General features: G+C 42.0%; 1 protein-coding gene across 8 annotated transcripts in view; it reads right to left on the bottom strand.

Moving 5' to 3' along the window:
* Nucleotides 1-7189: 7189 nt before the first annotated feature.
* Nucleotides 7190-23289, bottom strand: part of CRACR2A (calcium release activated channel regulator 2A) — a 78418-nt gene continuing 62318 nt past the window's right edge. For 7 of the 8 annotated variants that reach the window (XM_070755210.1, XM_070755215.1, XM_070755211.1 and 4 more), the window contains 5 exons: nucleotides 19835-19916; nucleotides 17080-17194; nucleotides 15148-15249; nucleotides 9305-9381; nucleotides 7190-7338 (listed from right to left, as the gene is read on the bottom strand). In XM_070755210.1, the coding sequence (XP_070611311.1) occupies nucleotides 7248-7338; nucleotides 9305-9381; nucleotides 15148-15249; nucleotides 17080-17194; nucleotides 19835-19916 (467 nt within the window). In that variant the 3' untranslated portion in view covers nucleotides 7190-7247. The remainder of the gene's footprint in view (nucleotides 7339-9304; nucleotides 9382-15147; nucleotides 15250-17079; nucleotides 17195-19834; nucleotides 19917-23289) is intronic. The other variant, XM_070755217.1, reaches the window with a different exon arrangement.

Raw genomic sequence — 23289 nt, 5'->3', positions numbered from 1 at the left:
AAAGAGTCAGAGCTGAAAGAAGCGAAGCACAACCGCAATTGAGCCTAACTTTTATGATGCTAAGTTTGTTCAGGGGAGTTTTGCCCCCTTTCATGAACCCTTGTCACGTTAAGTTCTGCCGTTCTTAAATAAGGAACGTGGTCCTTAAGTGAATGTGGCTTCCCCAGTGCTGCAAAGGTCGTAAGTCTGAAAAATGGTCGTAAGTCACTTTTTCCAGTGTTGTAACTTTGGTCACTAAGCAAACGGTTGTAAGTCAAGGACTACCTGTGCATTTATTCATAAATGGATTTGGAACCCGCATTTTTCTCTTTTCTCAAGGCAGCTTAACAAAGGGTCCCTCTACCTTTATCTCCAAGTCAGCAACCCTGTAAGGTATGTATGTATGTGTTTGTTTGTTTGTTTGTTTGTTTGTTTGTTTGTTTGTTTGTTTATTAATTAATTAATTAATTAATTAGAAACATAGAAACATAGAAGTCTGACGGCAGAAAAAGACCTCATGGTCCATCTAGTCTGCCCTTATACTATTTTCTGTATTTTACCTTAGGATGCATATATGTTTATCCCAGGCATGTTTAAATTCAGTGACTGTGGATTTACCAACCACGTCTGCTGGAAGTTTGTTCCAAGGATCTACTACTCTTTCAGTAAAATAATATTTTCTCATGTTGCTTTTGATCTTTCCCCCAACTAACTTCAGATTGTGTCCCCTTGTCCTTGTGTTCACTTTCCTATTAAAAACACTTCCCTCCTGGACCTTATTTAACCCTTTAATATATTTATTCATTCATTTATTTTGTCTAATACACAATGAGGGTTTTAGTGGGTATATATCTATATACACATAGTAAAATACATGATGAAGGTTATAGAGGAGATACTCATAGTAAAATATATCTAAGAAAGAATAGAAAAGAAGGTATAGTAGTAGAATATATCAATGAAAGAATAGAAGAAGAGATATAGGAATAGAAGAAATGTATAGGAGATATAGGAGAGCAATAGGACAGGGGACCACACTGCTCACCCATTTTGAGACTGTCAGAAATCACTACCCCTAAATCCTTCTCTTCTGAAGTTTTTGCTAACACAGAACTGCCAATACAATACTCAGATTGAGGATTCCTTTTCCCCAAGTGCATTATTTTACATTTGGAAAATTATGTCATCGAATTAGACATACCTGTTTCCTGCCATTGTTCTTCCTAACCGTTTTAGCCTCTGGTCCCCTGATCCTCTTTGATGCTCTTCTCTGCGTTACAAAATCTCGGATACAAATACGGAAGATGATTGGCAATCAATTGCACTAAGAACACTGCCTCAAGAGAAAGAGGAACCGAGAACGTGTGCTTGCAGCCCGGTTCCCTTCCTTTCCACTGACCCAAATTCATACATTTGCAAGGGTAATTTTATGGTAAACTCACCTGCCACCAAACTCTGTAATTCAGTGTTTTTCAACCAGTGTGCCGTGGCACACTAGTGTGCCGCGAGACATGGTCAGGTGTGCCACGAAGAAGGAAGCTCAGGTTCCGGTCTCGCAACTTTTTGTTGAGAGAGTGAGAGTGAGAAAGAAAGAGAGAGAGAAAGAAAGAGAGAGAGAGAAAGAAAGCAAGAGAGAGAGAAAGAAAAGAGAGAAAGAGAGAAAGCAAGAGTGAGAAAGAAGGCAAGAGAGAGAGAAAGAGAAAGAAAGCAAGAGAGAGAGAGAAAAGGAGAGGAAAGGAGAGAGAGAGAGAGAAATGAGCAAAAAGGAGAGGAAAAAAGAGAAATGAGAAAATGATTGAGACAGAATGAGAGGAAAGAGAGAGAAACAAAAGAGAGAAGTGACTCTTGATTTAAAGCATATGATAAAAAGCACCCAAAGAATAAGAGAAAAAAAACCCCAGCCCTCACCTGTTTTTGGAAATGGTTCAAAAGTGTATACACACACACACACACGCACACAAGGGTGGGGAGGAGACAGGGATGGAAAAAGAGAGGAGAGTGTCTTAGGGTGTCATTTTGTGTCATTTTGGTTGGTGGTGTGCCCCAGGATTTTGTAAATGTAAAAAATGTGCCGCGGCTCAAAAAAGGTTGAAAATCACTGCTGTAATTAACTGAGACTTGGGAAGCAGAGACACCTAAACCAGCAATATAGTTTAGTTATAGTTTATTCGATTTGTATGCCGCCCCTCTCCGAAGACTCACAGCATAACAGTAATACAATACATTACAATCTAATAATAAAAAATTAAATCCATCTAAGAAGGCATTAATAACATAATAAAACTCCTAACTATGCAGTCATACACATTCAACCTAATCTATCATACAGTAAGGCCAAAAACATAATTAAAAAAGGGGGAAAGATGGTAATTATCCCTACGCTCTATGTTTCTTCTCTCCTTGTTTAGTTTCCACCCATTGCTTCTTGTTCTACCCTAAGGTGCTTTGGAGAATAGATTGACTCCTTCATCTTTGTGGCAACCCCAGAGATATTGGAACACTGCTATAATCTCTTCCCAGGTCCTTCTTTTCATTAAACTAGCCATGCCCAGTTGACCCCTGTTCCTTGTGGTAGCCCCTCAAATTTATTTATTTATTAATTGGACTCTTATGCCAATTATACTGGAACGCTGCTATCATGTCACCCTTACTCTTTCTTTTAAACTAGACATACCCAGAGAGGGGCGTTACACAGTGAAGGGCTGCAAAAAATTTTCCTACCACACTGGGTGTGGCTTATTGTGTGGGTGTGGCTTGACGTTCATGTGACTGGGTAGGAGTGGCTTGCTGGCCATGTGACCAGGTGGGAGTGGCTTGACACGCATGTGACAGGGTGGCTTACTGACCAAGATTTTCAAATAGGTGCTTGGACATCTCTTTCAGTTGATTAAGTCACATTATTTGAAGAGCCACAAAAAGGACAAATGATAGACAGCATTATTTGTTGAGGAGCACAGTAACAGGCCGTTACAACTGTATACATGGTATGTTTGTATGTATGTTTGGTTTTTATATATTAAGGGGTTTTAATTTGCTTTTAGTATTGGATTTTATTGTATATTGTTCATGATTGTTGTTAGCCGCCCCGGGTTTTCAGAGAGGGGCGGCATATATTTATTTTATTTATTTATTTATTACTTAGATTTGTATGCCGCCCCTCTCCGAAGACTCGGGGCGGCTCACAACACGTGGAAACAAATCATAAATAATCTGACAATTTAAAATATTTAAAGATTTAAGAAAGACCCCATATACTAACAGACATACACACAAGCATACCATATATAAATCCAATAAAACTTGAAACTTGAATTTTAAGGTTTTGTACTAAACCCACAAGGTTCAGTATGATAACAGATTAGGCAAGTAGCTCAATTTTCTTTCATTGGTATAAAAGTTCGGTTCTAGATAATGATTAAAATGAGTAAAGCGGTTATGGGCAAAAACATACTATTTAATTATTTCCTATTTTAAAAGTAATTAGGGATCACACTAAGATACTAGAGAAGGAAGGACAATAAAAAAAACTATTAAGTATTCAATAAATAGTGTATAAACTTACTACCCCACTGCATAGTGTATAAACTTACTACCCCACAGGTGGAAGGTCTTTCCCCCTGTGGAAGCAGCAGCCCTTCACTGGCAACCCATAATATAATAATGTGAGCACGCATACGCACACGACTCCAAAAACACTGCAATATATTCGAAATCCCCACCAGTCAGAACTATCGATTCGCCTAAACCGTTCTGAATTGGCACCAGCTCACTATTGGACATATGCAATTCCTACAGTTGTTTTAGCCTCCATCCCCCTAAACATCCTTCTTGCTTTTTACTGGATTCTTTCCAGAGCCTCAACATCCTTTTTTTTTTCATCGTTCCAACCAAAATTAGATGCAGCATTCCAAGTGTGGCTTTACCAGGGCATTATAAATCGCTACTAACTCATCACGTGATCTTCATTCCATCCCTCTGTTAATTGCAGCCTCGGACTGCGTTGGCTTTTTTTGGCAGCTGCCGCACGCTGCTGGCTCGTATTTAAGTGATATGTTCAGGGAGACTGGACTGTGTTCCACTTCCCGAGCTCAGCAATTTAAACTAGCCTGGGAAAGATTGGATCAGGTTCGGAAGTGGCTTGCAATCCGAACTGAATAGTGAACAATTATCCATGTTTGGCTTGCAAAGGAGAACAGTGAAATGAGATATAGTAGAAGTCTGCAAAAGGAGTAGCAACAACAACTACTACAACAACAACAACAGAGTTGGAAGGGACCTTGGAGGTCTTCTAGTCCAACCCCCTGCTTCTACACTACTTCAGACAAATGGTTATTCCAACATCTTAAAAACTTCCAGTGTTGGAGCATTCACAACTTCTGGAGGCAAGCTGTTCCGCTGATTAGGAAATTTCTCCTTAGTTCTAAGTTGCTTCTCTCCTTGTTTAGTTTCCACCCATTGCTTCTTGTTCTACCCTCAGGTGCTTTGGAGAATAGGTTGACTCCTTCTTCTTTGTGGCAACCCCTGAGATATCGGAAGACTGCTATCAATGTCTCCCCTGGTCCTTCTTTTCATTAAAATAGCCATGCCCAGTTCCTGCAACCGTTCTTCATATGTTTTAGCCTCCAGCCCCCTAATCATTTTTGTTGCTTGTTCTAGAGTCAACATCCCTTTTGCATACTGGTGACCAAAACTGAATGCAGTATTCCAGGTGTGGGCTTATCAAGACCTTATAAAGTGGTATTAACATTTCTCCCTTAGACTCTCCACGATTGACCTTTCCAGGTTCCTAAGAGGCCAGTAAGGGGCGTATATAAGTGCACTGATGTGCCTATCATCCCCTGTCCAATTGTCTTTCCTTATCTCATATATCATATATATTCTCTCCTTATCTATCTATCTATCTATCTATCTATCTATCTATCTATCTATCTATTATTTATATATATCATATATACTTATATATTCTCTCCTTATCTCTTATATCATATATATTCTCTCCCTCCCATCTACTTCTCTTCTTTTTTACTTTCTATCTTTATATATATTACTTAATGTCTATTCTCTTCCATATGTATTGTATATTGGAAAAAAGAATAAACAAACAAACAAACAAACACTTCACGTGAATTTGATTCTATTCCTCTGTCAATACAGCCTAAAATTGTGTTGTCTTTTTTGGCAGCTGCTGCACATTACTGGCTCCTAATTAAATGGTTGTCCACTAGGACTCCAAGATCCCTCTCAAGGTTGCTACTGTTGAGTAATGTGCCACATATACTGTACCTGTGCATTTTGTTTCTCTTGCCTAAATGTAGAACCTTACTTTTTTCACCATTGAATTTTATTTTGCTAGATAGCGCCCATTGTTCACGTTTCTCAAGATCCTTCTGTATATTGTGCCTATCTTTGGAGTGTTGGCTATTCCTGCCAGGTTGGCGTCATCTGCAAATTTGATAAGTTCCCCATCTATCCTCCTCGTCCAAGTCATTAAGTTATAGGTACAAGCTGCTGCATATGTAAACAGGTAGATAGATTCCCAGTTGAAATGGTGAGCGAGGCAAGAAGAATTGGTTCAGAGATTTGGGAGAAGAGAAATACTGGAATCTTAGAAGACCAAAAACTCAGCTTGCTGGATGGCCAGCGGGCTTGTCTGTCATATAATTTAGTGCAGGGGTCACCAACATTGGCAACTTTAAGACTTGTGGACTTTAGCTCCCAGAATTCTGCGAGTTGAAGTCCAGAAGTCTTAAAGTTGCCAGGGTTGGAGAGCCCAGATTTAGCGGATTCTTGCCCTGTGTGGGAAGAATGACTAAATGTCTGATATTGACAAAATTGAACGGGTCCAAAGACATGCTACAAGAATGGTGGAAGGTCTCAAGCACAAAACGTATCAGGAAAGACTTCATGAACTCAATCTGTATAGTCTGGAGGACAGAAGGAAAAGGGGGGACATGATCGAAACATTTAAATATGTCAAAGGGTTAAATAAGGTCCAGGAGGGAAGTGTTTTTAATAGGAAAGTGAACACAAGAACAAGGGGGCACAATCTGAGGTTAGTTGGGGGAAAGATCAAAAGCAACATGAGAAAATATTATTTTACTGAAAGAGTAGTAGATGCTTGGAACAAACTTCCAGCAGAGGTGGTTGGTAAATCCACAGTCACTGAATTTAAACATGCCTGGGATAAACATAGATCCATCCTAAGACAAAATACAAAAAATAGTATAAGGGCAGACTAGATGGACCATGAGGTCTTTTTCTGCCGTCAGTCTTCTATGTTTCTCTCTGAAAAGAATATTTTCCAAGCCCTAAGTCTTTGCAGGGTTTTTTTCGTTGCTGTACTTGCTCCAAATAAGTTTCTTTCTAGCCCTAACCAGGTGCTAACTATGTTCCCAGGTCTTAGGGGCTTGCAAGCTCTTTCATTGTTACTGTCTGCAAATAACATGATAGCGGTGTTCCAATATTTCAGGCACTGCCGCCAAGAAGATGCAGGTAAACCTATTCTCAAAAGCAAATCAAATAAATGAAATGAAACCTGAGGACAGGACAACAAGCAATAGGTGGAAATTAATCAAGGAGAGAAGCAACCTACAAGGAAGGAGAAATTGCTTGACAGGCAGAGCAATTAGCCAGCGGAACAGCTTGCCTCCAGGAGTTGTAGGTGCTCCCTCACTGCAGATTTTAAAGAGGAGACTGGACAGTCATTTATCCAGAATGGAATAAGGTCTCCTGTCTTGAGCAGGTGGGCTGGACTAGAAGATCTCCAAGTTCCCTTCCATCACTCTACTAAACAAATAATTCCCTCAACACTGTCAGACTTTCTACTAAATCTGCACTTCTACTAGTTTTTCTCATCATTCCTTTCACCCATTTCCTCCCATGTTGACTGTATGACTGTAACTTGTTGCTTATATCCTAAGATTTTTATTGATATTTCTTCTTCATTGCTTACTTGACCCCTATGACAATCATTAAGTGTTGTACCACGTGATTCTTGACAAATGTATATTTTATTTTATGTACGCTGAGAGCATATGCACCAAGACAAATTCCTTGTGTGTCCAATCACACTTGGCCAATAAAAACTCTATTCTATTCTATTCTAATCCATTCTAAAAATTTCATTCGAACTAGAGGCAAAAAAAAAATGTCTCGTGGCCCTGTAAAAAGCTGTAAACAATGCCTGACAATATAATCCAGGACTCTGTAGTGTAGGGGAGATGAAAATGATTGTGTGTTTATTTATTAAAGGCAGTTCTACGCGTGGTTTATCGCCTGGAACAGCAAGCTGTTTTTTTAGGCTGTTGCTGCAGCTGAATAGTTTTTTCTTTCACGTTGTCTTCCTGCTCTTTTAAAATCCTATGGGAGACAAAAGCAGATAGAGGGGAATTGTGGGTTTTTTTACTTATTTATTTTTATTTATTTATTTTGTCCAATACACAATGAGGGTTTTAGTGGGTATACTGTATATCTATATACACATAGTAAAATACATGATGAAGGTTATAGAGGAGATACTCATAGTAAATATATATCTAAGAAAGAATAGTTAGTTAGGTAGTTAGATAGTCCAATGCACAATAATACACAATGAAGGCTATAGAGGTTATACTCGAGTAAAATATATTAGAGAACAAATAGAAGTGAAAATTTAGGAAGAGAATATATCAATTAGAGAATAGAAGGATATTATGAGAGTGATATGAGAATAGAATAGAAGAATAGTAGATACGATATATGAGATATAGGAGAGACAATAGGACAGGGGACGGGAGGCTATGTCTTCTGCAGGGCTCCGGTGCTTAAAAATCTATCTTTTAATCTATTTATTTATTTTGTCCAATACACAATGAGGGTTTTAGTGGGTATATATCTATATACACATAGTAAAATACATGATGAAGGTTACAGAGGAGATACTCATAGTAAAATATATCTAAGGAATAATAGAAAAGAAGATATAGGAATAGAACATATCAATGAAAGAATAGAAGAAGAGATATAGGAATAGAAGAAAGGTATAGGAGATATAGGAGAGCAATAGGACATGGGACGGAAGGCTCTCTACTGCACTTGTACTCGCCCCTTAGTGACCTCTTAGGAATCTGGATAGGTCAACCATGGATAATCTAAGGGTAAAGTGTTGGGGGTTTGGGGATGACACTACGGAGTCCGGTAATGAGTTCCACGCTTCGACAACTCGGTTACTGAAGTCATATTTTTTACAGTCAAGTTTGGAGCGGTTAATATTAAGTTTGAATCTGTTGTGTGCTCTTGTGTTGTTGTGGGTGGGTAGGTAGGTAGGTAGGTAGGTAGGTAGGTAGGTAGATAGATAGATAGATAGATAGATAGATAGATAGATAGATAGATAGATAGATAGATAGATAGATGTAGGTAGGTAGGCAGGTAGATAATAGTAGATAGAGAGAAAGAGAGAACGAATAGGAGGGAGAGAGAGAGAAAGGGAATAGAGAGAAAGAATACAAGAGCGAGAAAAAGAGAGTATAGGAGAGAGAGAGAGGAGAGAGAGAATAGGAGATTAGATAGCTAGATAGCTGGATAGATAGAGATGGAGAGAGGTAGAGAAAGAGAGAGATAAGTATAGGTTATATAGGATGGATAGGTAGAGATAGGTCAGAGGAGAGAGATGATAGATTGATGATTGATTGATGATAGACAGACAGACAGACAGACAGACAGACAAATGGAAAGAGAGAAAGGAAGGCAGGCAGAGAAATGATGACACAGTGGGGGGGATTGTCCTATCACAATGATGATGAACCTATGGCATGTGTGCCAAAAGTGTCAGGCTGAGCCATATCAGTGGACACGTGAGCTCAGGTCTGGGACGGCTAGCTGATTTTTCAGGCTGTCTGGGCCTATTGGGAGTCAGAAAACAGGCTGTTTTCAGCCTCTTAGAGGGAGTGGAGAAGGCCCATTTTTTGCTCTCCCCAAGCTCCAGAGTCTTTCTAGGAGCCTGGGGAGGGTGAAAATGGCCTTCCCCATCCCCCAGAGGTCTCCGGAGGCCAAAAATAGCCTATTTCCCAAATTGAAATGGGCCATTTCTGGCCTCTGGGACAGGGAAAGCTGTTTTCAGCCTTCCATAGGCTCCCAGAAAGGTCTGAACCCTGGGGAAAGCAAAAAAGGGCATACCACTGCATGCCAAGAGGGGGCGAGGGAGGTCATGCGCAAATACACGGGGGGCACATTGAATTATGGCCATGGCTTGCACATGCGCAAACCCCCTTATGCCCCTGCCCCTTTGGCACGTGAACCAAAAAAGCTTCGCAACACTATCCTATCACTTTCTGGCTCTTTCCCTTACCTGGCCAAGTGCCATATAGATGCTTCGGTGTTCTCCCCCGTCAAAGCACTGCATTCGTAAAAAATTACACTGTATTCCTAAAACAAAGCAGAGGGGGAAATAAGAAAAAAGATTGTCTAAAATGAAAACATTCTTAATAGTGTTCTGCCGGCGTGTTTCAACCTCCCGTAATTACAGGGTAATTAGTCCAGGAAGACACACACCACACGATAAAAGGAAAACCCAAAAGTTTTTATCAACAGAAAAACAGAAACAGCTCCCTTTTTAAAATGTCAAAGGGATTTTCTGGTACACACAAGGCACAGGTTAATTGCAGTCCAATTGCTCACCCAATAACTGGGAAATTGAGTCCAAATCCCAAAGTCCAGACAGTCCATACACAATCTTGAACAGCACAAAAACCATGGTCTTGACGAAACAATGAATCAGATAAACTGCCATGAGGCTCAAACACCAGGCTGCGCTTTTATCTGTAGCACTAATTACAGCAGCCCCACCCAACCACAGGTGGCCTCATTTTCTCTTGTAATAATCCTTCAGTTGTCTCCTATGCATCACTCTACGCATGCGTGGATGTGTCATTAATTCTTGTTCAGAATCTAGGGATGATACAGATGATTGATCTCCTCCTGGGCTGTCTGCCAAACTCCCCTCTTCCCTGTCACTCACGCTTCCTTGGTCAGAGGAGGCTTTGTCAGCAGATTCTACTGGGAGCAAAACAGGCCTGTGGCATGTGGATGTCTCCCCCACCTCCACCTCCACATTCCTTGGGGCAGGAGCTGGGCCAGAGCTAACCACAACAAATAGTAGCTTGTTTCTTCAAAGACACAGGAACCTACAAGCAAGACAGAACAAAAGGGGCCTAAAATTGAAACACGGAAGATGCAGCCAGCGAACGGTTTAACAACTCCGTAGGGTAGAACTAGACTGACAAGGCAATTAGAGGGGTTACAGAACCCTCTTTTTCAAGTCCCGCTTCCCTTCCTTTGCGCGAGAACACCTGAAGTAGCGTTCTGCCTAGAGAATAAATGTGGCTTTCACTATAAGTAACTGACAAAAAAATTAATCGGTGGAACTGCTTGTTGTGGGCACTCCATCATTGGAGATTTTTAAGAAGAGATTGGACATAGAAACATAGAAGACTGATGGCAGAAAAAGACCTCATGGTACATCTAGTCTGCCCTTATACTATTTTCTGTATTTTTATCTTAGGATGGATAGATGTTTATCGCAGACATGTTTAAATTCAGTTACTGTGGATTTACCAACTACGTCTGCTGGAAGTTTGTTCCAAGGATCTACTACTCTTTCAGTAAAATATAATATTTTCTCATGTTGCTTCTGATCTTTCCCCCAACTAACTTCAGATTGTGTCCCCTTGTTCTTGTGTTCACTTTCCTATTAAAAACACTTCCCTCCTGGACCTTATTTAACCCTTTGACATATTTAAATGTTTCGATCCTGTCCCCCCTTTTCCTTCTGTCCTCCAGACTATACAGATGGAGTTCAATTAAGTCTTTCCTGATACGTTTTATGCTTAAGACCTTCCACCATTCTTGTAGACCGTCATTGGACCCGTTCAATTTTGTCAATCTCTTTTTGTAGGTGAGGTCTCCACTTGTCTGGATAGAGGTTCTCCTGCTTGAGCTGGGGGCTGGACCAGAAGACCTCAACTCTGCTATTCTACTCTACTCTATTCTAGAGGGTCTTATTTTCCAAACCACTAGAAGGTAAGAAAAGAAACGATGGATAGGGTTTCCTGCTTTCGCAGGGGGTTGGACTAGAAGACCTCCAAGGTCCCTTCCAACTCTGTTATTCTATTAAGAGCTTGAGAGATACTTTGGACTTATTTTATTTATTATTTATTAATTGGATTTCTATGTCTTCGGAGAGGGGCGGCATACAAATCTAATAAATTATTATTATTATTATTATTATTATTATTATTATTATTATTATGCCACCCCTCTCCGAAGGGGCGGCTCACAACATATGAAAAAACAGAAAACTCTACAGCTTCAGACCAGCCTCAAAGCAATGCATCACAATAAAAACAATAAAGATACATATGTACTGTATAGTTTTATATATACAGGACAGCCTGATACACATGCATACAGAGAGAGAGAGAGAGATATGAATATAGATATATATATAGAGAGAGAGATAGAGAGAGAGAGAGAGAGAGAGAGAGATATGGATAGAGATAGATAGATAGATAGATAGATAGATAGATAGATAGATAGATAGATTAGATAGAAAGATAGATAGATAGATAGATAGATAGATAGATAGATAGATAGATAGATAGATAGATAGATAGATAGATAGATAGATAGATTAGGTAGGTAAGTAGGTAGGTAGGTAGGTAGGTAGGTAGGTAGGTAGGTAGAGATAGATAGATAGATAGATAGAGATGGATAGAGATGGATAGATAGATAGATAGATAGATAGATAGATAGATAGATAGATAGATAGAGATGGATAGAGATGGATAGAGATGGATAGATAGATAGATAGATAGATAGATAGATAGATAGATAGATAGATTAGGTAGGTAAGTAGGTAGGTAGGTAGATAGATTAGGTAGGTAGGTAGATAGATAGATAGATAGATAGATATAGAGATGGATAGAGATGGATAGATAGATAGAGATAGATAGATAGAGATGGATAGAGATGGATAGGTAGATAGATAGATAGATAGATAGATAGATAGATAGATAGATAGATAGATAGATAGATAGATAGATAGATAGATAATTATATATCAGCCTGATAAAAGGACAGTGGAGTCATGAGAAGCATGTAAAAAAGGATAAACCAGAAGGAGAAAATAAGGATGTGGTTATAATGGAAGGTTTTTTGTTTATTTTTAAACCTTTTCAATGAAAAATAAAAATTCACAGGCCATCCTGGTTTGCACGCTAATGCTCGGTGTGTGGGAAACGACCTTGGATTCCCGATAAGTCAAAGCAAATACAGATTGAACGGTTATAATGTAAGAAGACTCCCAGGATGGCGATACTGGCAACCGAAGGATAATCTGTGCTCAGAAGGAAGGGATCAAAAGGAAGGAGTTGCTCATCTCAGATAAAAGAAGCGGGAGAAGAGAGAACAAAACAATGTTAATAAAACATGATTATCATTCACCCAGCCAAGGAGGTGATAGGGAGGGTGCTTTCCTGAAGGTGAAACGCTGATCTGATCTCTTTGAAAGAACTTCTGGGAATTGCTCTCGGTTGTGTTGCTCGTCTTCTCTTTCAAAGCGTGGGGGAAGGACAACCGACAACTTATCAAGAGAACTGGCATAAGATGTTTTTCAGATGGCACATAATTCCTATTCAACTTGCAAAAATCGATAAAAACTCAGGCGGTAGGGAAAACGAGTAGAATGCTTGGCTGCATAGCTAGAGGTGTAACAAGCAGGAAGAGGGAGATTGTGACCCCGCTGTATAGAGCGCTGGTGAGATCACATTTGGAATACTGTGTTCAGTTCTGGAGACCTCACCTACAAACAGATATTGATAAAATTGAACGGGTCCAAAGACGGGCTACAAGAATGGTGGAAGGTCTTAAGCATAAAACGTATCAGGAAAGACTTCATGAACTCAATCTGTATAGTCTGGAGGACAGAAGGAAAAGGGGGGACATGATAGAAACATTTAAATATGTTAAAGGGTTAAATAAGGTTCAGGAGGGAAGTGTTTTTAATAGGAAAGTGAACACAAGAACAAGGGGACACAATCTGAAGTTAGTTGGGGGAAAGATCAAAAGCAATGTGAGAATTTATTTATGTATTTATGTATGTATTTATTTATTTATTTATTTTGTTTATTTATCTATCTATTTATTTATTTATTTATTTATTTATTTATTTATTTATTTATTTATCCATAGACTCGGGGCGGCTAACAACAGTAGTACAAAACAGCATGTAAATCCAATACTAAAACAGTTAAAAAAACCCTTATTTGTAAAACCAAACATACATACAAACAAACATACCATGCATAAATTGTAAAGGCCTAGGGGGGAAAGAATATCTCAGTTCCCCCATGCCTAACGGCAGAGGTGGGTTTTAAGCAGCTTACGAAAGGCGAGGAGGGTGGGGGCAATTCTGATCTCCGGGGGGAGTTGGTTCCAGAGGGCCAGGGCCACCACAGAGAAGGCTCTTCCCCTGAGCCCCGCCAAACGACAATACATCTCAAGGACCACTTGGGTTCTCTCACCCACCCCTGTACTTCCGGCTGGTGCTGAGCAAAAAAGCGACCTTGAATCTCTGAAAAGAGGTTTTTGTGGCTAGTATCTTTCCCCCTCATGCAAACACCCCCTCCCCAATTCCCACAGTACTTTTCTGTTTGAGTTTCTTAACTCAAAACGATGGCTTCGGCTTGACAGGCACCCCCCCCCCGCCTCCAAGACAAAAGCAGGCCCTGGAAAAGGAGAGAACAAAACAACACAAGGGGTTAAAATCATCTTCAACCCCCCCATCGCTGAGCCATCGTTTTGAGTTAGAGACTTTGGGTAGATAATGAAACAGCTCCCGAGGCTTTTGTTGAAACAAGTGATTGAATCAAGGGATATTTCTTCCTCCTACCGGGAAACCCAAGATGTAGCAGAATAAGCACATTTACTTATGACAATCACGGAAACAGTGGGGTTCCAGATTTCTAAGGCTATTCCTAACCTCAATGAAAGAGGGAAGAGATTCACTGAATAAATTCTCTTTAAGAAGTGGTTTCTGGGGCTACAGGCTAACGGAATACAGTGGCACCTCTGCCTAAGAACGCCTCTACTTACGAACTTTTCTAGACTAGAACCGGGTGTTCAAGATTTTTTTGCTTCTGTTCAAGAACCATTTTCCACTTACAAACCCGAGCCTCCGAAACTGTAACCGGAAAAGGCAGGGAGAAGCCTCCGCGGGGCTTCTCTAGGAATCTCCTGGGAGGAAACAGGGCTGGGAAAGGCAGGCAGAAGCCTCTGTGAGGCCTCTCTAGGAATCTCCTGGGAGGAAAGAGGGCCGGAAAAGGCGGCGAGAAGTCTCCGTGGAATCTCTCTAGGAATCTCCTGGGAGGAAACAGGGCTGGAAAAGGCGGGGAGAAGCCTCCGTGGGGCCACTCAAGGAATCTCCTGGGAGGAAACAGGGCCGGAAAAGGTGGCGAGAAGCCTCCGTGGGGCCTCTCTGGGAATCTCCTGGGAGGAAACAGGGCCGGAAAAGGCAGTGAGAAGCCTCCGTGGGGCCACTCAAGGAATCTCCTGGGAGGAAACAGGGCCGGAAAAGGTGGCGAGAAGCCTCCGTGGGGCCTCTCTGGGAATCTCCTGGGAGGAAACAGGGCCGGAAAAGGCAGTGAGAAGCCTCCGTGGGGCCTGTCTAGGAATCTCCTGGGAGGAAACAGGGCCAGAAAAGGTGGTGAGAAGCCTCCGTGGGGCCTCTCTGGGAATCTCCTGGGAGGAAACAGGGCCGAAAAAGGCAGTGAGAAGCCTCCGTGGGGCCTGTCTAGGAATCTCCTGGGAGGAAACAGGGCCGGAAAAGGTGGCGAGAAGCCTCCGTGGGGCCTCTCTGGGAATCTCCTGGGAGGAAACAGGGCCGGAAAAGGCAGTGAGAAGCCTCCGTGGGGCCTGTCTAGGAATCTCCTGGGAGGAAACAGGGCCTCCACCCTCCCTGTGGTTTCCCCAATCGCACAAATTATGTGCTTTTACATTGATTCCTATGGGAAAAATTGCTTCTTCTTACAAACTTTTCTACTTAAGAACCTGGTCACGGAACGAATTAAGTTCGTAGGTAGAGGTACCCCTGTTTTTTTATTCCATGCCTAGATTTATCCTCTCTTCTGACTGTACCTTGGCCAGGCGTTCGCCCGATCTCTTCGGAACCGCCCGTTCTTTTTCCTTATCGATTTTGTTGCCGAGCAAAAGGAGGGGAACGTTCTCCCCGGCTGCCTCCTAGGAAAAGAAGGAAACGCAATTAGAAACATAGAAACATAGAAGACCGACGGCAGAAAAAGACCTCATGGTCCATCTAGTCTGCCCTTATACTATTTCCTGTATTCTATCTTAGGATGGAGATATGTTTATCCAGAAAGCGAATTCTCTGGCAGGAATATGTGAAGGAAACTGATAAGCGGAAACATTTATTAGGCTACCAATGAGCCCTGAATCATTTGCTCCTGGTTCGGACCAGTTCTTAGAATTGGTAGCCCGGGCTCTGCCCACCCGCCCTGGACGCTTCCATGCAGGTGAGAACGGTTAGCAAAAATATTTACAACCCATCTCTACCCTGAAACACCATCATCATTTTTTAAAAAAAGTTTCCTTTATTGTTTTTTTTTCTTTAAACATCAGGTCATAATGCAGGGTAACATTCTATTATTATTATTATTATTATTATTATTATTATTATTATTATTATTAATTAGATTTGTATGCCGCCCCTCTCCGCAGACTCGGGGCGGCTCACAGCAGTGACAAAAACAATATACATTGACAAATCTAATAATTCAAAATCTAAAATAACACTTGTACATTTAAAAATCTAACAGCAAAGAACCCCAATATAAAAAGCATACATATAGTCATATCATGCACTAAAACTACATAGGCAAGGGGAGATGTCTCAGTTTCCCCACGCTTGATGACAGAGGTGGGTTTTAAGGAGTTTACGAAAGGCAAGGAGGGTAGAGGCAGTTCTAATCTCTGGAGGGAGCTGATTCCAGAGGGTCGGGGCTGCCACAGAGAAGGCTCTTCCCCTGGGTCCCGCCAGACGACATTGTTTAGTCGATGGTACCCAGAGAAGGCCCACTCTGTGGGACCTGATTGGTCGCTGGGATTCGTGTGTCAGAAGGCGGTCCCGGAGATATTCTGGTCTGGTGCCATGAAGGGCTTTATAGGTCATAACCAACACTTTGAATTGTGACCGGAAACTGATCAGCAACCAATGCAGACTGCGGAGTGTTGGAGTAACATGGGCATATTTAGGGAAGCCCATGATTGCTCTCGCAGCTGCATTCTGCACGATCTGAAGTTTCCAAACACTTTTCAAAGGTAGCCCCATGTAGAGAGCATTACAGTAGTCAAGCCTCGAGGTGATGAGGGCATGAGTGACTGTGAGCAGCCACTCCCGGTCCAAATAGGGCCGCAACTGGTGCACCAGGCGAATCTGGGCAAACGCTCCCCTTGCCACAGCTGAAAGATGTTTCTCTAATGTGAGCTGTGGATGGAGGAGGACACCCAAGTTGTGAACCCTCTCTGAGGGGGGTCAATGATTCCCCTCCCGGGTGATGGAAGGACAGATGGAATTGTCCCTAGGAGGCAAAACCCACAGCCACTCCATCTTATCAGGGTTGAGTTTGAGTCTGTTGACACCCATGCAGGCCCCAACAGCCTCCAGGCACCGGCACATCACTTCCACTTAAATTATAATAATAATCATAAATTGCTCTCGCAGCTGCATAACAAAATGTTTCACTTAGCAGCCGAAATTTTGGGCTCAACTGTGGTCGTAAGTTGAGAACTACCTATGGTGAAATCACATTCACCATCATCAGGCTGAAGTTTCAAGCTTCGTGCTGTTGTAAATATGGAATGTTTGCAACTGCCATTTCTTCCTTATATATAGTGTTAGGGGTGGAGATTTGGTTTGAATGTAGCAGATAGATTGGGTGAATATGTGATATATAAAGTGGTGTGATCAATCAATCCATAGTCTAAGAGGAACTGAGTACCACTTGGGGTGGGGAAAAAAATGCTGGAGAATTTAAATCAAATCAGACTTACCTCCACGCTCACCAACCACTGCTTCACAGACACAAAAGTGTCGTATGCCGTTACATCATACATCACAACAACCCCGTCGGCTTTCCGGAAGAATTGCTTTGTGATGCTGCGATACCTGGAAGGCAGTGATTTTACAGAATGGGAACACAAAGGAGCCATCATCCCTTGCTCGGTCCAACCTCAATTCAATTTAATAAAACAGTGCTTCTTCAATCTTTCTAATGCCGCGACCCCTTAATACAGTTCCTTGTGTTGTGGTGACCCCAGCCATAAGTCCAGCGCCAATTCTCCCAACAGAGCTTGAAGCTGATTGGCAGGAAGGTCAGAGGGACACCCCCACTGTAAACGCCTGATTGGTCGGATTGTAAAAAATATGTTCCAGAATAGAAGCTTTAGTTCCTAACACCATGGAAAATTTGTCTTTTCCCACAGTCTTAGTCGACCCCTGTGAAACGGTCATTTGACACCTCAACGGGGTTCCGACCCCCAGGTTGAGAACCAGGGCCTTACAGTAAAATAAGGGATGCATAACAAATCACAACTTTTTTTCCCATCATAATATGAACAAGCCATTTCTATGAAGATAAACAGAGTCGACTGACAACGAGTCAGTCGAGGTGACTGGGGCTAAACGTCTTTGTCCATCTGTCTGGGGGGAGTTTGACTTGGTGACACCTGATGAAGTGGACAAGGCCATTGGAGCTGAGAGTTCCGCCACCTGTCGACTGGATCCGTGTCCCTCTTGGTTGGTTTCGGCCAGTCTTAGGCGACTCCTGTGAAATGGTCATTCGACCCCCAAAGGGGTTCCGACCCCCAGGTTGAGAACCACTGCTTTAAAGTCTACTTTTAATAGTGCACATCAGTTAAAGTGGGTAACGTTAATAGAAAAATATAACACACTTGTGTTGCGTTGGATGAAAAGCATGCCAAGGACAACTCTTGGTAGAGTCTACAGCTTTGTTCTCATCTGACCCACCAAACAGCAGAAGCAGGGGGGGACGGACAATTATTCCCTTGACTTTGGAAATCAGGCCCTTTGTGGAACAGATCAAGCATCTGGGACAGCGGTGAAAACCAATTTTTTTTAAACTACAGGTTCTGTGGGTGGGTGGCTTGGTGGATGTGGCAGTGGAAGGATACCGCAAAATGTATTTGTCTGTCTGTCTGTCTGTCTGTCTGTCTGTCTGTCTGTCTGTCTGTCTGTCTATCTATCTATCTATCTATCTATCTATCTATTTATTACATTTGTATGCCGCCCATCTGCGTAGACTCAGGGCAGCTAACAACAATAATAAAAACAGCATATAACAAATCTAATATTTAAAATAACTTAAAAAAAGCCCTTATTAAAAACCAAACAAGCACACACACAAACATATCATGTATAAATTGTATAGGCCTAGCGGGAAAGGATATCTCAGTTCCCCCATGCCTGACGACAGAGGTGGGTTTTAAAGAGCTTGCGAAAGGCAAGGAGGGTGGGGACAATTTTGATCTCGGGGGGGAGCTGGTTCCAGAGGGCCGGGGCCGCCACAGAGAAGGCTTTTCCCCTGGGTCCCGCCAATTGACATTGTTTTGTCGACGGGACCCGGAGAAGGCCAACTCTGTGGGACCTAAGCGGTCGCTGGGATTCGTGTGGCAGAAGGCGGTCCCGGAGATAACCTGGCCCGATGCCATGAAGGGCTTTATAGGTCATAACCAACACTTTGAATTGTGACCGGAAACTGGTGTGTTGCTGTTTTCTGGACTTTGTTGATTTTTCATGCCTTTGAAACCAAAGCAGAGCAACGTGTGTGTGTGTGTGTCTCACTTCGTTGGAAGAAGAAGGGGTGTGAAGTTTCTTCACAGCTGCTAGCTAAGTACTTAATGACTGCCTAAGGGAAATTGTAGACTACCCGGTTGTTTTGGGACGAGTGCTCTTTGCAATACAAAAAAAAGTGCTTAGTTTATTTTGAATTTTGGGATAAAGAACATTGTTTTGAATTTTCAAACGTCTGTGTGTGTGTGTGTGTGTCTGAAATTTGTACCCTTGAATTTTCGGGAGGCTCCTACCAGAGAGCCCGGCAGAACACCACACCACCACCCCCGGTGCTCAGCCGTCACCTGTAATAGTTGTAACATGTTCACCAGCCACACCCCAGTCAACCGTCTCCACAGACGGGTCAAAACAGGTGAGAGAAGCTAATGGATTATTTGGTGATTTTACATGGCAGTGGTTTCCTTGAGGACAGGGCACACCTTCTACAGGAATTGGGCTGAAACTACATCAATTTCCTACCAAACATAGAAACATAGAAGACTGACGGCCGAAAAAGACCTCATGGTCCATCTAGTCTGCCCTTATACTATTTCCTGTATTTTATCTTACAATGGATATAGGTTTATCCCAGGCATGTTTAAATTCAGTGACTGTGGATTTACCAACCACGTCTGCTGGAAGTTTGTTCCAAGGATCTACTACTCTTTCAATAAAATAATATTTTCTCACGTTGCTTTTGATCTTTCCCCCAACTAACTTCAGATTGTGCCCCCTTGTTCTTGTGTCCACTTTCCTATTAAAAACACTTCCCTCCTGGACCTTATTTAAATTTAAATGTTTCGATCATGTCCCCACTTTTCCTTCTGTCCTCCAGACTATACAGATTGAGTTCATGAAGTCTTTCCTGATACGTTTTATGCTTAAGACCTTCCACCATTCTTGTAGCCCGTCTTTGGACCAAGATCTCAGGCGGCTGATAAGAAGGTCTTGGATTACCTTTCTTGCCCGGCGGTGTCCCAGAGTTGCAGCACCACCTGGTTGCCATCCAAGCTCACGGTTTTCATAGAATAGTCCACACCTGTAGAAGACAAACAGATCCAATTGCATCAATAAATCAGAATAGAGATGGAAGGGACCTTGGAGGTCTTCTATCTAGTCCAACTACTCTGCTTCAAGGAAGAGACTCTGTACAATTTCAGACAAATGGCTGTCCAATCTCTTTTTTAAAACTTCCAGTGTTGGAGCATTCACAAGTTCTGAAGGCAAACCGTTCCACTTTTTAAAAAAAAATTATTTACTTTGTCCAATACACAATGAGGGTTTTAGTGGGTATACAGTATATCTATATACACATAGTAAAATACATGGTGAAGGTTATAGAGATATTCATAGTAAAATAATATAAGAAATAATAGAAAAGAAGATATAGTAATAGAACATATCAATGAAAGAATAGAAGAAGAGATATAGGAATAGAAGAAAGGTATAGGAGATATAGGAGAGCAATAGGACAGGGGACGGAAGGCACTCTAGTGCACTTGTACTCGCCCCTTACTGACCTCTTAGGAATCTGGATAGGTCAACCGTAGATAATCTAAGGGTAAAGTGTTGGGGATTTGGGGATGACACTATGGAGTCCGGTAATGAGTTCCATGCTTCAACAACTCGGTTACTGAAGTCATATTTTTTACAGTCAAGTTTGGAGCGGTTAATATTAAGTTTAAATCTGTTGTGTGCTCTTGTGTTGTGGTTGAAGCTGAAGTAGTCGCCGATAGGCAGGACGTTGCAGCATATTATCTTATGGGAAATACAGTGATCTCTCGATTATCGCGGGGGTTACGTTCCAAGACCTCCCGCGATAATCGATTTTCCGCAGTATAGTGGTGCGGAAGTAAAAACACCATCTGCGCATGCGCACCCTTTTTCCATGGCCGCGCATGCGCAGATGGTGGAGCCGGGGAGCGATGAAAGTGCGGAAGCCGACAAAGATTGCTTTGAATGTCGGCTGCCCCCGCCCCCCCCAGCGCGTCCGGCACCCTCGCCGCTACCAGGCGAGCGGCCGGAGCTGCGCCCTCCTTCCCCGCCGCCCACGCAAAGGGGAAACCCCGATCTTCGGCTCCTCGCTGCTGCCGCGCTGCCGAGCAGATCAGCTGCTGGGCGGCCGAAGAAACCTTCCCTGGGTCTTCCCCGCCGCCCACGCAAAGGGGAAACCCCGATCTTCGGCTCCTCGCTGCTGCCCGCCCGCCCGCCGCTCGCCCACCCGCCCGCCGCCCGCCGCTCGAGAGCAAGAGGGGGAGAGATAGAGAAAGAGAGAGAAGGAAAGAAAGAGATGAGAGAGGGAGGAAGAGAGTGTGAGAGAGGAAGAAGCAAGATAGAGAAAGAGAGAGAGAAAGAAAGATGAGAAAGGAAGGAAGAGAGTGATGTCATCGGGTGGGAAAAACCGTGGTATAGCAAAAAAACCATGGAGTATTTTTTAATTAATATTTTTTGAAAAACCGTGGTATAGCGTTTCGCGATAATCGAGACCGCGAAAATCGAGGGATCACTGTACTTAGATCTTGTTTAAGGCGTCTTAGTTCTAAACTTTCTAGGCCCAGGATTGAAAGTCTAGTCTCATAGGGTATTCTATTTCGAGTGGAGGAGTGAAGGGCTCTTCTGGTGAAGTATCTTTGGACATTTTCAAGGGTGTTAATGTCTGAGATGCGATATGGGTTCCAAACAGATGAGCTGTATTCAAGGATGGGTCTGGCAAAAGTTTTGTAAGCTCTGGTAAGTAGTGTGAGATTGTTTGACAAAAAAATAAAATAAAATAAAATAAAATAAATAAAATAAAATAAAATAAAAAAATAAAATAAAATAAAATAAAATAAAATAAAAAAATAAAATAAAATAAAATAAAAAATAAAATAAATAAAATAAAATAAAATAAAATAAAATAAAAAAATAAAATAAAATAAAATAAAATAAAATAAAAAATAAATAAATAAATAAATTCCACTGGCCATCCCAGAAACGGTGGTCGAACACCTACCATGCAAGAAACCAGAGCAAAAGCACAAATAGCTTTCAAGATGAAATCACCAAAATAGTTAAGGAGAGAGAAAGGAAAGCAGCTAAAAGCAGAAGGCAAATGAGAGGAAGAAAAGAGATAGAATGCAGATGTCCAAAGAGACATCTTTGCTTTCCAGAGAGAATTTTCTTTGTCTTCCAAAAAAAAAAAAAAAAGACAATAAATTCTGCTAGCACCAACAGCTCCAAGCAGCTAAAAGACGCTTGCAGGAAAGGCCGCCATCAGGAACACATTTGTGAAAATCAAAAGGATTCCAGCACCATTCTACTGCTCGTGAAGGCATCAACAAAAACCAGCAAGGGAAAGAATTCCTGACCAAGGAAGTGCCAAGAACAGTTGGCGCAAGAAGGGAGAATATTTGCAGCTCAGGGTTGAAATGAGGGGCCCTTGGCGCACTCTGACCTTGGTTGTTTTCTTGCAGGCCAGTAGTGGGCGCTAAAACCTGTTACTACCGGTTTGCACACGCATGCCTGCGTGACGCTTCTGCATGCTGCATGCGCGGAAGTGTCCTGGGCGGGTGGGCGGAGCTTCCCACCACCACTACCTTGTTTGTCAAAACAAAGGGAACCCCAAGGGTTGTTCTAATGATCACACCATGTTAGCAGGAAGAGCCGTGGTGGTGCAGTAGTTAGAATCAGTATTTCAGGCTAACTCTCTGCTCACTGCTGGCATCTCAATTCTCAGTTCTTTTATTAAAGAACTGTTTGCTGCGTGAATGGCAGTGACTGAATTTTAATACTATTGGGGTTTTAGATCAACTGGTTTTAAATTAATTGGATTATGATGTTGCATTGTTTTTATATGCTGCAAGCCACCCCAAGTCCTGGGAGAGGGGTGGCATATAAATCTAATCAATCAAGCAATCAAGCAATCAAGCAATCAAGCAATCAATACAACAAATAATACAATAAAAACAATAAAAACAATATAAATAATATAAATAAATAAATAAATAAATAAATAAATAAATAAATAAATAAATAAAATGTTCTTTTTTTAAAAAAAAATTATTAGATTTGTATGCCGCCCCTCTCCGCAGACTCGGGGCGGCTCACAACAATAATACGAACAATGTATCACAAATCTAATATTAAAAAGTCTCTAAAAGCCCCTTATTTAAAAAGCAGACATACACACAAACATACCATGCATAAATTATATAGGCCTAGGGGGAGATGTCTCAATTCCCCCATGCCTGACGGCAAAGGTGGGTTTTAGGAAGTTTACAAAAGGCGAGGAGGGTGGGGACAATCCTAATCTCTGGGGGGAGCTGATTCCAGAGGGTCAGGGCCGCCACAGAGAAGGCTCTTCCCCTGGGTCCCGCCAGACGACATTATTTAGTTGACGGGACCCAGAGAAGGTCCTCTCTGTGGAACCTAAC

This window comes from Erythrolamprus reginae, chromosome 6 (assembly GCF_031021105.1).
Source record: "Erythrolamprus reginae isolate rEryReg1 chromosome 6, rEryReg1.hap1, whole genome shotgun sequence".
NCBI classification, from domain to species: Eukaryota; Metazoa; Chordata; class Lepidosauria; order Squamata; family Dipsadidae; genus Erythrolamprus; species Erythrolamprus reginae.
This window is presented reverse-complemented; position numbering and strand designations above follow the sequence as displayed.